This window comes from Elephas maximus, chromosome 27 (assembly GCF_024166365.1).
Source record: "Elephas maximus indicus isolate mEleMax1 chromosome 27, mEleMax1 primary haplotype, whole genome shotgun sequence".
NCBI classification, from domain to species: domain Eukaryota; kingdom Metazoa; phylum Chordata; class Mammalia; order Proboscidea; family Elephantidae; genus Elephas; species Elephas maximus.
This window is the reverse complement of record NC_064845.1, coordinates 22,871,218-22,889,139: the sequence shown is the minus strand read 5'-3', so window position 1 is coordinate 22,889,139 and position 17,922 is coordinate 22,871,218. Positions and strand designations below refer to the sequence as shown.

At 38.6% G+C, this 17,922-nt stretch overlaps 1 protein-coding gene across 1 annotated transcript in view; it reads right to left on the bottom strand.

Annotated features, from left to right (window-relative positions):
- Window positions 1-17,922, bottom strand: part of TBC1D5 (TBC1 domain family member 5) — a 446,909-nt gene that overhangs the window by 84,642 nt on the left and 344,345 nt on the right. Inside the window, exons 16-17 of the mRNA XM_049870673.1 lie at window positions 5,362-5,618; window positions 1,116-1,181 (exon numbers count right to left, since the gene is read on the bottom strand). Coding sequence (XP_049726630.1) covers window positions 1,116-1,181; window positions 5,362-5,618 — 323 coding nt within the window. The remainder of the gene's footprint in view (window positions 1-1,115; window positions 1,182-5,361; window positions 5,619-17,922) is intronic.

Sequence of the window (17,922 nt, the reverse complement as noted above, 5' to 3'; positions counted from 1 at the left end):
CCCATATATCAATTATCTCCTCATCACAATCCATTCTTCTCTAGTAATTTATTTAAAAAAAGCAGGGATACTATGAAGACATATAATTATTAGAACAGTAGTTTAGTCTTGATAACATGACTATATTGTGTGGATGTTTTAAATTAAGGAAAACATGATATGAATTTTAGTTCATACTGCTATCTTTCTAGTCTGTATTAGAATTGATGATTCTTAAAGTTAGAAGGGAGCCCTGGTGGTGCAGTGGATAAGAGTTCAGCTGCTAACCAAAAGGTTGGCAGTTCAAATCCATCAGCCACTCCTTGGAACCCCTATGGGGCAGTTCTACTCCATCCTGTAGGAATTGACTCGACAGCAACAGGTTTTAAAGTTAGAAGGGACTTCACAGATCATTTAAATATAGGCTTCCACTTATACAGAAATCCCATCTATGATACATATCATCTAAAAGATTTTATAATAAAAGACCAAAGTAACTACTTTAAGTACTTACGTGCTTTACAATTTTGTAAGAGCTGTGAATATGGATTACTATTGCTTCTATTTTTTAAATACCCAATTTTTTCTAGATTTTGAACAAAATGATATTAACATGTTCTCTTTTTATATTTTAAATCATTGCCAGTTATTGTACATGGAGATTGGTCATGATGTACTTTAATTCTGTTAGTATAATTCATAATACTAAGCTTGTACTTAAAAACTTATTTCACAATCAGATCGTAATTCTTTTAGGTAAAATGTAACAAGCACTTTTGGCTAATCATAGTACATGGGTGTCTAATCTCAGAACTAATTTCTCAAATACTGTCACAGAGCACCTGTACAAGAAAAACATCTTGGTGTGAGCTGCCACACAAAGTTCAGTGTTAAAACAACCACAAAATACAGTGTGAACCATGTTTTGCAAGGAAAGAGGCTAGTGCACACACTTACTTAATAAGAAAGCCTGCAACACCAAGCCATAACAGAGAGGGGCTTTTGTTTTAAACAACAGTGCCACTCTGTGGCTATACAATGGTAGTGAACTGATAAACAGGATGAATGGAGGTAGGCAAAGCGGAAATACGGGGTTTGGGAAAAGGCAATGAGCGTGCTGCAGGCAGGAACTGTACCTTCGAGGTCAGTTAGAGTCTGGACAGGAGCAGAAACCTGAGCACCGCTTCCTGTAACTATATCGCCTAGATTTCATAAGAAAAAACAATTAGATTTATAAAGGAGAAATAATCAACTTTACTTTTCTTTCATATTTAATATTCTAATCAATCTAATTACTAAAATACAACAGAAAATACAACACAAGCTTAGAAAAATTAAAAGAAAAAAACATTTCTACTAGTCTAGAGTATAGGAAACTTGAGCGATCAAAAGATTGTGCTAAGCAGGTACGATGATGCTACAAACACCAGTATAATTTTATATTTCCTTTCTGAAAAAGAATCGTTCTTTTGGAAAAACATTTTTTTTATCCAAAAGTTATATCATTTACTAAAGAACAGGCAAGCTTTTGAAATTGATATCCTCTTCTATCAGATAAAATTTGTCATTAATAAAACTTGAAACCAACTTCTTCAGTGATAAGATAAAGACCTAAATAAACCTATACATCAAGTGAAAAGTTCTATTTTCAAATTAAGTAATGAAAAGATTTCATAAGTTACCACATGTACTTATAAATGTCAACAAGTAAAAATAAACCTGTGAACTGCATACCCTTTAAACTTGACATACTTATGATAGGCAAGATTTCATTTACAAACTCGGCTTGTAGTAAATGCTTAAAATAAGAAGCATTCGGATTCAAAAGGCAATTAAAACTAACAAAGGAAGTAGCAGCAGGAAAAAAAGAGAGCATTTTAAGAGCCCAGGAAAGGAAGCGCTATAAGAAATCCTGTGAACTTGGGGTATGCTAACATTTAGAAAGAAGACTTTCTGGTTCTTTGATTTCCTTCCTGGATGACAAAGTTCAACACTGAGCACACTTACTGTGAATAGAACCATCCTCTGCATATATCACCATCTGAAAAAAAATCTGAAGGCCTATGCTATTTTGAGATTAACAAGCTAAAAAAAAAAAAAAAGCCCTCTTGAAAGTCACCACATTTTCTATGTACGATAATCCATGGTTAATAGACTGGGTTCCCTCTAGCTTTTATACAATGGTTAAAAAAAAAAAATTAATTAATTTTTTTGAATTAAATTAACATACCCTTGGTGCCCTGACCACTTACTTGTTACAATTATGATTTACACCATGGCCAGGTCATCTGGAAATTGCTGGGTTGTAAAAAAAAAAAAAAAAAAAATTTTTTTCTATAATTATGCTGACACTGTTTTCATAAATTAACAGTGTCGGCATTTACATTCTTCCATAACTGACATAAATCTATAAATAGGTACATACTCCAAACAAGTGATAAACAGGTTTTAACAGAACTAGTTAGGTCCTGACTTTTCATAATATAGTTAACCCTCAATTCACTGATAACGGTGTGCCTACATACTGTGTATCTGCTGGAGATTTTCAACTCTACGCCTCACACCCATTTTATTCTGTTGCTTCTCGATCACCTATTAGTGTACTCTCAGAGACTGAAAGCCCATCTTAACATCAAATCTCACCAAGATCAGGGGTGAACATCTACGCTGCCTCTTCCTCCTTCTCTCCCCCATCCCAACACATACACAAACCACAGAATGCATTTCAAGAAACATATACATCAATTCTGCATTTTCAATATAACTGTTCCCCAATATACGTACAAATAATCGAGAGTTAACTGAACTATGAAAACCACATATACGCTCTTTTCCTCCTCATAAACAATGGTTTTTCAAAACAACTTCCAAGTTTTTCGAGCAGAGTACAGTAAAAAGGCTACTACATTAACTTTCCTCAAAGGCACTAAGTAGACGACTGCTCTGGGGTAGCTAGAGGCCACATCCCAGCACAAGTCTCCTGACGGGTAACCGTTACGCTGGCTTGTCTCCGGGATCAGGTGCCACGCTGGCAGAGGTGTCACCGTGGCGGCAGAGGGGAGATACCAGCATCAAGAACTAAAGCTGGAGAATTATTTTTCATTGTAGAGTTAATAAACACATCTTTCACCAGAAGAACCTTAGATTTTTCAGAGCTGAGAGAGTCCACAGGGATCAGTCCAAACCTTGTTTCAGGGTGAGGAAACAAAGGGTCAGAGAGCTTCAGGGGTTTTGCTGAGGGTCCCCTGGTCGGTGAATGGAGGGAGAATATCCAGCCACACTAGCTTCTATTTCTATAAACTCTTCTTTTCGCCTTTTACTTTATTTTATTCAAACCTCTCTGCAGGAAGAGATATTAGCAGGAATATTCATCTTTGAATATAAAGGCAGACAAGCGTTTTTGGAAGACTGACATGAGAAGTATGAACCAGAAATAAAAAGATAGAAGAGTTGCCAAACTAGGCCAGTTTCTTGCAGCACAGGGATGAGTTACAAAACGCCCTAGTGAAACTCATGTTCCATACACTTTGCTTAAGTGCTCTGTTGTCTCCTTATAACTGGGGACTTGGTTTGCATCAATTGTTCCATCTTCATACACTTCCTTTCTCACTTACTGTGATATTAATACTTGACATTTCCTTAGAGACACAACTTTATATTTCTATAGTCATTTGGCTTGGTTCCTCAGAAAATTTAAGCTACAGCATTAAGAGATTCTCTGACTCATTTGCCTGCCATCAGTTAGAATTACTACTGACTACGGCTTGTTATCAAAGCAATATTGAAATCATATTTGTTTAGAACAATAAAACAGTACAATTAAGAAATATAGAAAATAACATTCATTTTCATTCTGGAAGTGGGCATGTCTCCTGGCATTAAAATACATTTACAACACGTTAATGATTTGAAGTTTCCTTTTCTTTAAATCATGTGTGACAGTTCTACATTAAACAGGAAAGAACGTAATTTAAACAAGATATTCTTATGTAAGGTAAATTGAATATTCTAATAAAATTTAAATACTAATTATGTCGTCTGATATTCATATAGGCAAAAAAAATATAGAACAGATAGAAAACATGGTATAACCAATGGAGAAATACACATATACACATACTATTGAATGATATTCATTATTTTGCATCTGTGGGAAATAAAATCCATACAACTTAAGGATGCCAGTACTTTTAAAATTTTCATAATTTTGGGTGCAATCTCTTCTTAAACAGAGTATATGGAACATCGTTTAAAGCCTTCTTACTGATTCAATATTACTAGCGTTATTGTCAACACTAGTTACCGAACACTGCTTAACACAGGGCTCCCGTTAAGACAGGAACGCGGCCGGTGTCAGGGTGTTTGCCCCAACACCAAATGGTCCCAGGCTGTATGTTCTGTGAGGTCTTAAGAATTGCTTTTTGTAGATTTTCTGCCATTATGTTACTATTTCTTGCTTCTGTTGCTATGAGTCAGAACTGACTTGATGGCAAAGGTTTGGGTTTTGGAGTCCCACCATTAAACATAAACATAGCTGTTTTTAATCTGCTACGAATAGGGGGAGCTAATACATTGTCTCTTTTGAAGACAAGTGAAAAATTAGAGTATAAATGTTCTAAGTAAGGACCTGAAGAGCTTTTTTATGAGTCAAGTACGTGAGGGAGATGAGGCACTAGAAAGGCCCTGACACAGCAGTGAGTCTCAGCAGCAGGAGTGCCGCAATAGGCTGTGTGGCCCTGGGCAGGTACTTGCTCTCCCTCATACAGTGAGAGGTGCAGACGGGAGGCTCGCTCAGTTTTCCTCCTCTCTAACGTTCTATGGCTTGAACGTTTAGTGCACGGACTCACACACTTATTTTGGCTGCTCAAGATTTTGTTTAGCTTTTTCTCTCCAGAAGATTCTAGTTTATACTCCTCAGAGGTGAAACAGCTGGGTCAGAGATGGTGAGGCTGACAGCACAGTTCCTCCACACCTCTGCACTGCACCGATGAATGCTATGACTAGTAATGCTCGAGGGACTGGAGCTTCCACTGCAGATTCTAGACAAGCATTTTTATACGAAGTTAGTAGAGAACACAGTCAACTGATCTCAAGTTCTGAGTCCTGACAACTTGTGCCATTACACTGTATGGGTTCTCACAAAACATAAAAGTGTTTGTATACTAGGATATGAATGTTAAAAAAGAAATACCTTAACAACTTATTTCATAAAATGTTCTTAATTAAGAAAACCACAGGATCTGATACTCCAAATTAAAAAGAATAAAAATATAGCATTTTATTTACTAAGTTTTACATTAATTTCTACTTCTGGGAGGCTGGATAGGCAGCTGAGGCAGTCCCAGGCACACAGTGTGAGTGTCTTCTTTGGGTTTACCTCACCTTTGTTCAATTGCACTGGCATGCTTTCTGATTTCATCAGCCTCTGCTGCTGCGGCGGCTGCTGTAAGTGATGCTTCGGGGCCTCTGCTGAGGTCCGGGTGGGGATCCCAGCGACGGAGGAGCTGCCGCTGTTGCCCCCAGGTACGGGGCCACCCGCACTGCCTGGGGCCACTGCAGGAGAAATCAACTTCCTTCCAAAATTAATCAGGCTATTAGAGACCTTATTTATATTCAAGGGAGCACCTTTGGCATTGGTCCTGGAAAATAAAACAAAAGTTAAATGGAGAGACATTATTTAAATCAGAAGACACCTTTATTTCACATACTTGATTGGTATAAAGACATACCTTACTGCTTTGAAAAAGGCCACTTACTTGATCTGTTACATACAGTGAGAAGTGAAAACAAAATAATAAAATTCTTAAGAATGTGGGTTGTGGAAAACAGTCGTATTACTTCTCACTCATTCAGTTAACAAACAGAGCCTATTACATGCCAACCACTGTGCTAGGCTCTGGGATGCAACCGTCTAAAACTGGCACAGTTCCCCTTATACAGCTTCTAGTTTAATAGAAGAGAGAATTCTTAATCAAATAATCGCAAATAAATGCATGACTAAAATGTGAGACGAGGGTTATGAGGGGTGTGCCCTGGGGTGCTCACGCAAGGGCGCATCTACGACGCAGGCTCTGAGCAGATTTCCTGTAGCCCTGGCGCATTGGAACTAAGTCAAGTGTAATCTCATTTTGAAAAATAAACGTGTCTGGGAGTCATGAAGTAAGTTTATAGAAGTTATGTCAAGTGTCCGGTCATTAAAACAATTCACCCCCGCCCTACCCCAGTATACCCTTATCTTCCTTCCCCCTTCCTTTGTCTTGACAACATTTTTCATCACCTGACATACTATATATTTTACTTATCGGGTTATTATTTCTCTACCTCCTCCAATCCCCTTTCAAATATGTTTCATGAGGGCAAGAATTTCTGACTCTTTTGCAAACTGCTATATTGCCAGTGCCTAGAACATCGTAGGCACTTTATTAATATTTGTTCAGTGGCAGCTCCCTCTATGGTTGTTGCTGCTTTTGCCGCCCTTGAGTCGGTCCCCAACCCAGGGAGATGCAGCGCACATGGAAGACAACACCGTTCCTGCGCCATCCCCATGATCGGGTTGGGGCTGAGGCTGCCGCAGTCCACAGGATTCTCATTCGCTGATTTTCTGGAAAAGATCCTCAGGCCTTTCTTTGGAGTCTGTCTGAGCCTAGAAGCTCTGCTGAAATCTGCTCGGCATCATGGCAACATGCAACCCTCCACTGACAGACGGGTGATGGCTACATGAAGAGTACTGGCTGGGAATTGAACCGGGACTTCTGCATGGAAGGTGAGAATTCTACCACTGCACCACCAATGCCTCTTATCCTACCCTAGTCTGTCTTTTCACGTGTCACAGTGGAAGAAGAGTCCCCGCTGCTAGCCATGGCCAATCTCTCCATTGTGCTCTGAGTCTCACCTCTGATTGTTCTTGCAGTCCTCTCCTGCACCATCATTTTCTCCTTTCTCGGCTGTATCACTCCCATTAGAGCTGGCACATGTGCGCGTATAACCTTTCCCTCGAACCCTCATCCCTCTTGGGTTACTGTGCCATTTCTTTCCCTGCTCCCAGCAAATTTTTTTGAAGGAGGTGTCTTAACTTGCTACTTCTTTTCCCTCAGTCTTCGGCCCACAAAATCTGGTTATGGCCTTTGCTCTGGAACTACTCCTCAAAGTCTCCAATGACTTCTGCGTGCAGATCAGAAAGTCCATTCTTATTTTACTATTAGCAGCAACCAATTCCCTTAACTCCTCCCCTCCCTCTCCTACACTTCTTCTCTTGGCTTCCACAGTGTGCCATCCTGGCACGCCTGAGCTGACACCATACTGGCAAATGAAGGACATCAAGAAAACACTGGTTAAACCAACTTTTATTTTCCAAATGGTTCATAATCTTGTGGTATTCTCAGGGCTATTAGCTTGAAGATTAGTTATGATTATAAATTACTGTGGTTGTAAGAGGTAACGCAACCCCACACTATTAGCAAAGTTGGTATTCTTATTGCCCAAATCGTTAACACAAGCTTATTTTCCCATTCTGTTTTCATAAAAGTACCAAAAAAAACAAAACAAAACAAAAACCCAAACCCAGTGCCATCGAGTCGATTCCGACTCATAGCGTCCCTATAGGACAGAGTAGAACTGCCCCACAGAGTTTCCATGGAGCGCCTAGAGGATTTGAACTGCTGACCCTTTGGTTAGTAGCCGTGGCACTTAACTACTATGCCACCAGGGTTTCCTTCATAAAAGTAGAAACTGAAAATCAAGTTTGAGGGATTCAATTAAAAGATTTTAGTTAACACGAGTTTTATTATCATCTCCTCCCAGATCTACCTGGTGGCACTTACATAGTAATTCTCCTGCTTTCTATGTGATTGTTATATCCTTGGCATTATCAGATACAGCTCGAAAACAGAACTGATCCATGGTTCTACAATAAAAATGAAAGAATATGATACTTCTTCCTTCTGTAAAGTTCTTCTAATAGTACTAATACTATGGGCTAGGTACTGGAGACAGATTTCTTTGGAGTTTAAAACCTGAAATTCAGCTTTATAAAGAAAAAAAAAAAAAGAAGACCTATTTATAACTCAGTGAAATGTGAAAAAAGTCATTTTTCAAATAGCAACTTTTGCATCAGGTTTTATCTTTAAAGAATTAGCTATTTAATACTCTTTCAAAAATTACTGAAAATAAAGTTTCTTAGTAGAGTTCAGGATATGCAGAGGTTACGCCCCACTTATTTTCAGTTTCCAGCTGCTTTCCTAATGAAGTACTGCATTCTCATTTTACCGATACTATGTGGTTAGCTGAGAGTGAGCACTCGATAACATGTTCATTGAGAAGAAAGAATGAATGACATGAAAGGAACCCATCAATTCTGGATTGAGGAGGCATCCACCTCTGGCGCTGTCTTCCACTCAGCAGCCTGCCTGCACTCCCCTTTCTTGTGAGTGGCAGCAGAAAGACGAGCTATCAGGGTATCGCGGTTCTGTTACATTTGAGTTTTTCTTGTCTGCAAGTCAAGATTCATAATTCACAAATATGAAGAAGTTATAATGTTACCCTTTTTTATAAACAAAAATGTACTAGTCAAATTCCCATACTGCCAGTCGTAAAATTCGTATGTTGATAAAAGTACTAAGAAACTGCTAGAGCATTATCAAGAGAGTATAGTTAATGCATCTTCATTACTACTAATAACCATGAAAAACATATAGATCAAGCACATGCCGAGGCATTTTTCATCTGAATAGCTCTTAAAAGGGGATGAATACTGCTTTCCTTTTTTGAACATTTTTGTGTGTGTGTGCGTGTTTAATGATTTTCTCCCTCATCCATTACCAGTAGCTTCCAGAAGAATCTTTTTTTTTTTCCAAAACAAACGTTCGAGGGAACTGTATGCATTTTCGGGATATACAGGCTGTAAACCATGTACTTCAAGGAAGGCACGCTGTCTACCGCTTCTTCGTTTCTCAGGCATGGCAAGTTTTAAGCTAATGGTCTGAGCAAGGTTAGCTAATTTAGATCTGAAATATGAGTGGTAGCATTCTTCAAAGGAAACAATAAATAATTTCCAACAGTTTATTATTGGCTGTGATACGTACTATTAAGCCTTGTGTGCTCAATTAATGAAAATGAATACAGTCATCAGGATCTTACGGACAGAGGGGATTGGACTGGATTAAAGACAGAAGGCAATGAGTAAATAAATAACTCTGAAATAAACAGCAAGTGGAATCTGGAGTTAACAAGACACTGAATATTAAATCTAATGAGTAATCAATTCTGTGTAATCAGTCTTTCATTACTATTGCCTACTACATACTGTTATTAAAAATAGCACCATCTAGGAGGGATTATTTTGAAATTGTGTCAAGAACTCACTTTGGCACAACTTTATTTAGCAGGTTAAATCATAGTAACATAAGCATTTCCTGAAGATACAGAACACCTGTACCAGAACCCAATGTGGACCTGGCGTCATTGTTGGGCCCCTTTGCTTAGTTTCCGAAACTCTGGAAGTGGTTGACTCTTGCTGCCTTTTACTACCCACTTGATCTCTTGTAAGTCTGGCTTTCTGATCTGCACTCTCCTGAAAGAGCTTCTAGGGTCTCCAATGCCTTCCTGATTGCCAGTGTGGTGACCTGTTTTCATTTAATTTCTGAAGCCTTTAAAACCATATCCATATCACCTCTTTAAAAATTCTCTACACCCTCTCCTCTTCTGTATCCAAATCTTAAGAACCATCTTGATTTACTTCTTTTTTGTATTTTTATTTTTAGGCCTGATAATAAATATCTTAACTAGTTCACTTTTTAAAATAAAAATTTGTTAAGAGGTTTGTCTGTATTTTTGTCAAAGTATCAGTTCTCAATTTATCGTTCTCTGCATTCTAATTTATATTTTTCTTTGTTATTTCTTTCCCTGTCTTCCCCAAGATTGAGTTCATTTGAGTCATTCATTCATTCACTTATTCATTCCTTCCTTTTCCCAATAAAAGCTTTTAAAGCTATATATTTGCATCTGATTATAGCAATGACATCCAAGTCTCCCTCCTCCAACCTCCATTTTCTAAATAGTCTGTTGTTTATTTCTGATTTTCTCTTTGACTCAACTGTTATTTAAGTGCCTTTTAAAATTTCAGATGGTTGGGTTTGTGTTTAAATATATTACTCCTTTGGTTTTACTGAGTAAAAATATCAGAAGGATGGAAGTAAAGAAATGTTCTCACTTTTTCAAAAGAATTACGCTGCCGCTGTTGTTGGATGCCGCGGGGGCAGTTCTGACTCATAGTGACCCCACGCGTAACAGAGCGAAACACTATTGGTCCCACACCACCCTCACGATCATTGCTATGTTTCAACTCATTGTTGCAGCCACTTTGTCAACCCATTTTGTTGAGGGTCTTCCTCTTTTTCGCTGACCCTCTACCTTACCAAGCATGATATCCTTCTCTAGTGACTGGTCCCTCTTATAACATGTCCAAAGTATGTGAGACAAAGTCTTGCCATTCTTGCTTCCAAGGAGCACTCTGGCTGTACTTCCTCCAAAACTGACTTGTTCATTCTTCTGGCAGTCCCTGGTATATGCAATATTCTTTGCCAACGCCATAATTCAAAGACGTTGATTCTTCTTTGAAACTGTAGTTGCTGTCCAGCTTTCCCATGCATATGAGGCAACTGAAAATATCATGGCTTGGGTCAGGCGTGTCTTAGTCCTTAAAGTAACATCTTTGCTTTTCAACACTTTAAAGAGGTCTTTTGCAACAGCTCTGCCCAATGCGATACGTCATTTGATTTCCTCGCTGCTGCTTCCATGTGCATTGACTGCGGATCCACGTAAAATGAAATCGTTGACAACTTCAATCTTTTCTCTGTTTATCATGATATTGTTTACTGGTCCAGTTGTGAGGATTTTTGTTTTCTTTACGCTGAGGTGTAATCTTTACTGAAGGCTGTGGTCTTTGACTTTCATCAACAAGGGCTTCAAGTCCTCTTCACTTTCAGCAAGGGAGGTTGTGTCATCCGCATATCGCAGGCTGTTAATGAGTCTTCCTCCTATCCTGATGCCACATTCTTCTTCAAATAGTCCAGCTTCTAGGATTATTTGCTCAGCATAGAGATTAAATAAGTATGGTGAAAAGATACAACCCTGACACACACCTTTCCTGATTTTAAACCACGCAAAATTCCCTCGTTCTGTTTGAATGACTGCCTCTTGGTCTATGTACAGGTTCCACATGAGCACGACTAAGTCTTCTGGATTATAGAAACCACAAACTTAAAATTGACACCAATCCCTTGAAAAAATTATAGACTAGCAACAACAATAGCTTATACAAATATTTTTTACCAATTACTTAGAAATGCATGTAGCATATTACAAGTAGCCAGTACGGCTCATTAAACACAAGCCATGTCAAGGCAACTCTATTTCCTGACTGATAGTGTTGAGGTCTGTTAGATTTCATCAAGGTATGTCAGTATCTGTGGATAAATTGGAGGATGATGCAGGCTTGATTATAACTGAACAACTGCACCCCAAGTGCTCCCGGTAACAATATGTGGCTCAGGCTCGATTCACAATCCTGGTCACCATTCTTTTTTTAGATTTTAACCTTCCATCAATGAGCTGTGAAATCTTGGGCGAGTCATGTATCCTGTCTGGACCTAAGTTTTCTCATCCTTAAAACAAGAGGGCTGAATTATATGATCATTTTGAGTCTCTTTTAGATAGATGGGAGCCCTGGTAGTACAGTGGTTAAGAGCTCAGCTGCTAACCAAAAGGATGGCAGTTCAAATCTACCAGCTGCTCCCTGGAAACCCTACGGGGCAGTCGTACTCTGTCCTATACTGTTACTATGAGTCAGAATCGACTAGACGGCAACAGGTCTGGTTTTGGGTTTTAGATAGAAGAGTCTACAATTTTGTGACTAGAAGAAAAGAACATGTGCTTTATTGAATTTTAGACCAAAGGCTATGGATACACCTAATATATCAGACAAAAGGATAAAAATTTAAAATAATCTCAACAGGCTGGCATGAGAGATAAACAGATAACAATGAAATATATGCTTATGCACTTAGAGTTTTTTTTTTTTTTTTTTAACATTTGCTCATTGAGTATATGAGATGAAGCATGGATTAACATGAGTTCACACCAAAAAAAAAAAAAAAATCAGTTTGGTCAATATGAGCCCACAGTGATGCTACTGAAGAAAGTGAGATTCTCGGGGTGCACTGATACTAGACGAGTGCGTGTATTATGGGAGATAACTGTAAAACTACGGTGGTCAGTTATTGGTGATGAATTAATTTCTGGTAGGACCGAATGTTGTCTCTATAAGATAGGGGACTAGCAATGAGAAGGTCTGAAAATTATCTTGGAAGAGGAATGGCTGAAGGAACTGAGGTACAAGTCCTCTGATACTGGGAGGACTGCCATGAAGGAGAACAGAGCACTTTTTTGGTATAGCTTTAAAAAATGAGATAAAACAGACTCTGTTTAAAATAATGAGTGTCCCATCCCTGAAACTGTGTAAGTAGAGATTGGAAAATCATTTTCAAGCATGGTTGAGAGGCAGGACTGGTGGCACAGTGGTTAAGTGCTTGGCTGCTAACCCAAAGGTTGGTGGTTTGAACCCACCAGCCACTCCTCGGGAGAAAGATGTGGCAATCTGCTTCTGTAAAGATTCAACCCACCAAACACCCACTGCCATCGAGTGGATTCCGACTCATAGCGACCCTATAGGACAGAGCAGAACTGTTCCATAGTTTCCAGGAGCGCCTGGCGGATTCGAACTGCTGACCTCTTGATCAACAGCCGTAGCACTTAACCACTCCGCCACCAGGGTTTCCCCCATAAAGATTACAGCCTAGGAAACCCTATGGGGCAGTTCTACTCTGTTGTATAGGGTTACAGTGAGTTGGAATTGATTCAACGGCAACTGGGGATATTAGCCTAGGCCTGTGAGGAATGTTGACCAAATTCCATATTCAAATTTAAGGGCCTACCTGTTTACCCTCTTTATTCTCACACTTGTTCCTCCTCTCTCCTCTTTGTTCATCTTTCTGGGCCTTTTTTCCCCTCTATTTTCATCATCCTTTTTCTTTCCATTATTGTCTCCTTTTCTTTTCTCATATTCTTACCTCATTCTACCTATACTTTTTTTCTACCCTAACGACGTATAACCTATTCTACAATTATTTCTATAAGAGTAAAGAGTAATTGGAAAAAGTATACTGATACTCTTAACAACAAAAAAAAAATTTATGACTTTGGTTTTTGGCTAGAAATAATATTCTCTTTGCATCTCTGTATCTTCCTAGTCTATCATTATTAATCTACTTGGAGTGGATCATGGCTCATGTTTATTTCTTCCATGCTCATGTTTATTTCTTTCATGCTTACAGACATCAATCTATTATGTGAAAATTTAAAATGATTGCCAAAGTTGAAACACAATACCTTTCAAGACAATTCTAATGTCTAAGCTAACATTCATGATATACTTCTACTTAACGGTTCTGTACGTTGAAGATTTTAAATTCTTTAAAATGAATTGGTTTCCGACTTTCTTAATTCTGTAACTTAAAAGTTGAGAGTATCAAATTTGCTTCGATGAAAAGACATCTATATCTAATTTTAATTTGCTTGCCATATTGTGAGGTTTCCGTTATCTTTGAAAATGAACTTATTCCACATCTCAAAGAGCTCTAGATTCCTGATGGGTCTTTAATAAAACTAAATGATGAAAGTTAGCAAGCTATTTCTTTATTCCTTAGGAGTTTGAGTTTCAAGGTAAACATATGTTTCCTTTTAGCTATAAAGACCATGATTCTTTTATGTGTGTCAAGTAAATTTTTTTTTTTTTTGGTCAATGTTATGGGAAACAAAAGGAGTAGAGCTTGTTAGGAACGAAAAAGGTTTGCACTGGTAAGTTGCTGGATATAAGCTACACTGTGGGGCTTACCTAATTGGGTCATATACAATTAATAACATTGGTAAACTAACTGTCTTGGAGTTCACTGTGTACCCTGCAAATGATACACTAAAGTCCTAACGCCTATACCTGTGAATGTGTCCCGGCCTGGAAACAGGGTCTTTAAAGATGTTATCAGTTAGGTGAACACATGAGGTAATACAAGAGAAGGGTGGGTCCTAATCCTATATGACTGGTGTCCTTATAAAAAAAAAAAGGACAAGATACACAAAGACAGAAAGATAATGGATAAGCGAAGGTTCATCTACAAGTCTAGGAACACCGAGGCTCACTGGCCATCACCAGAAGCTAGAAAGAGAGGCATGAAACAGATTTCCTCAGAGCCCTCACAAGGAATCTACATGACCAACACCCTGATTTCAGACCCCAAGATTCTAGAACTACAACAAATTTCTGTTCTAATAAGCCACCCAGTTTGTGATATTTTAAGTGAGCCTTAGCAAACTAACATATTAACATAATAATAAACAATTATGCACTAATCATGGCATATAAAATTATTAGATAAACTTCTGAAGACATATTTCTAGGAATAAACATCGAGGTTGCCATTTCTAGAGTGGTAGTTTTCAATTATTTCATCTTCTGCCCCAGTGTACCTGAGGGATGTGGTTCATAATTGAAAAGTCTTTCGGGGTGGGAGAGTTCTCGTGCCTAGGGCAACAGATCAGATTGGGAGAGGATATCATTCTGAGATGCTCACCAGCCTGGGCGTTTTGCCCTCTTAATCTTTCCCCACTTTGAGAATCATTACTAACTGCACAATTAAAAAAACCACAAATAGCTGCAGCTAAAAATATATCAAGAATCAACCGTTAAGGTTTTAAAGCAAACAAATGGGAGTCTAAAGTATAAAGAAATGTGTGAGCCCCAAAAGGAAACCGTCATATTTTAAAAAATACAAGCAAAGGAGGGAACAGGTTGAATACAGGAAAATAAAAGAATAATTTATTTTCGTTTAAGTAAAATAATCTACAAGACCTCTACAGCAAAAACTATAAAACACAGCTGAGACAAGTTAAAGAAAAAAACAAAAACAAAACAGTTGCTGTTGAGGAGACTCCAACTCATGTTGGCCCCTGTGTGTCAGAGTAGACCTGTGCTCCATAAAGTTTTCAATGGCTGTTTTTTTGCCCAGCTTCTGGTCTTCTGGTTAGCAGACATATTAATCATTTGTACCACCCAGGGAAGAAAACCTATGTAAATGCAGAGATAGTCCACGTTCCTGGATCAGATAATTCAATAATGTTAAGATGTCATTTCTTTCCAAATTGATTTGTAGATTTAATGCAATTCCAATAAAAATCCCAATAATTTTATAGAAATTGAGAAGTTGATTTTAAAATTTGTATGGACATGCAAAGAACCTAGAATAGCCAAAGCAATGAAAAGGAAGTTAGAGGACTTAGACTACCTACAATCAAGGCTTGCTATGAAGCTACGTAATCAAGCCACTGTGGTATCAGGGAAAGGGTTGCTGCTGTGTGCCCTTGAGTCGATTCCGACTCACAGTGACGCTACAGGAGAGAGCAGAACTGCCACACAGGGTTTCCTAGGCTGTAATCTTTTTGAGAGCAGATTGCCAGGTCTTTTGTGGAGCCGCTGCTGTGTTCCAACCACCAATCTTTTGGTTAGCAGTACAGCACTTAACCACTGTTCCACCAGGGCTCCTTAGAGAAAGGACAGACCTACAGATAAATGGGACTAAATCCCAGAAACAGACTCACATATGTATGGTCAATTTTTAACCAAGGTAAAGATACACGAGAGAATGCTGGGGTGAAGGAAATATTCTATATCTTGTTTTGGATTGTGGTTATAGTTATATACAACTGTCATAACTCATCAAACTGAGCATTTAAGATCTGTGTATTATATGTAAATTATACCTAAATTTACAGGATAAAAATGAAGAAGATCTATTTACTCTGGACTAGATACAAGATAGTGTTACCATTTTGCACAAATTGGTTAGGAATTAACAACTCTTCCTGATACAGAAAAGGCATTTCAGATAAGCCCATAACCCACTGCAGTCGAGTCGATTCCAACTCATAGCCACTCCTCAGGACAGAGTAGAACTGCCCCATAGAGTTTCCAAGGAGCACCTGGTTGATCTGAACTGCTGACTTTGTTGTGCTTATAGCACTAACTCAATTCTTTGAGCACAAAAATATCCCAAGATTACATTTATATAACTGTCAGTGTTCTCTGAAATTCCAATTAGCCAATTAGTTACTAGTACTGATAACCATGGGTTCCTTGGGTTCATGGCGTAGGGGATATTATTAGTACATGATTTCTTTGCCACATTTTAGCAATAAAATATCTCTGGAAAAGATACAGCCATTATGTCAGTAAATATAATAAAGCCTAATTTAAAAAACTTGTTGACCATATAAATGGAAATTATTCAAGATAATTTTATAATACATTTTAGGTATTCAAAACATTTTTTATTTATTCAGCCACTAAACTAAATATTTACCGAATACCATAAACAGTGCCAGGTACTGTGCTAGGCAATGGGAATATGAACATTCTAAGATGCAGACCCTGACATTCAGAGGAGGTCAGAGGCGGGCAAGACATAACTCCTGGCATATGACTTATTCTTCAATTGAAACTAAAAAGCATTCCTTCCTTTCACAAATTCCTTCTGTGTGTCAGGGACTGTGGAAACAGCAATGAGGAAGACGGATGTGGTCCCTGACTTCACAGAGCTCCTATTCTAGCGTAAGAATACAGTTTTTGGAAAGATCCTTGTGCTTCCTCGGAACCTGTACTTGCCCAGAACACTCCAGTTAGGCCAGGCCCTCAGGAGCCCTCCTAATCTGCTCCCCAGGAAAAATGGGGATTATCAGCCTCCAGGCAGACTTGGGGTCAGAATGGGTGCTGTCCCTCCACAGTCAAACGGAGCCCAGCTGAGGAATGTGGGATACACCTCCAGAGTCCAGGGAGCCTCTTTATTAGAATCTTGTTTCCCAGGAGCCTGGCTTCCTTTTAGATTCCAGGCAGGAGTGCTGACAAGAGGCCTTCTGCAAAGGTCCTACCTGCCAGCTTTACAATTATGAGATCTTTCATTGTTGATATCAATTAGGATAATTTAAACCACACTCTGACAAGGGCAGAGGAAAGCTGGGAAGGTTGGCACAAAGAATGTCACTGCTGATCTGCTGAGTCCAGAGACCAGGGGACTAAGCCTGCTTTCTCCCACGTCTATTAAGGTCTAATTTAACCAAACCAGGTACCTAATTCTGGGGATATGAAACTGTTTAAGCAAGTCAGAAGACCTCCAACTGTGGAGCCTGGAAAAGGCACCCGTGGATAAAGTGACACGTGCACCTGGGGCATGACTGCCAGCCCAGGCAGCGCCCACCTCACCACCTCTGGATGAGGGAAGGAATTACGCGTCTCAGAAACTGTTCTCTGTCATTTCCAAAACGGAAAATCCATGCATGTTCTGAAATTAAGAAGGAATGTGATTCTACTCTTAATATAAAGAGATTGTGGTCTAAGTGGTAAATGCAATTAATGTCACTGACTTGTATACTTAAAAATGTTTAAATGGCAAAAGCTTTGTTTTATATGTCTATCAGCACAATTAAACTACAAAGAGAGAGAAAGAGAGACCGCAACCTTTAAAAGCTGTGAAATTCTGTTCTGAGACTACTCAGTTGGGTATTTTAGTAGTCGTAGATTCTTAAATACATTAGATGGGTCTTTCCGAAGACTGGTCACAATTTAGATGTATTTTTTTATAGCAGTAATTTCTGGTTATTTCAGGACAAAATTGGAGCAAAATTTGAGCATTAAATTGTCATTCTGAGCTCAAAAGTTGAATGAATAAGAAAATGTCATTTCCCATTTTTTTTTAAAAAAAAAAATTTGCAAGCAAGTGAAATCAGAGCACAGTGAATATTACCCATGCACGTAATGGAAAATCTATCACTAAAATACCTAGG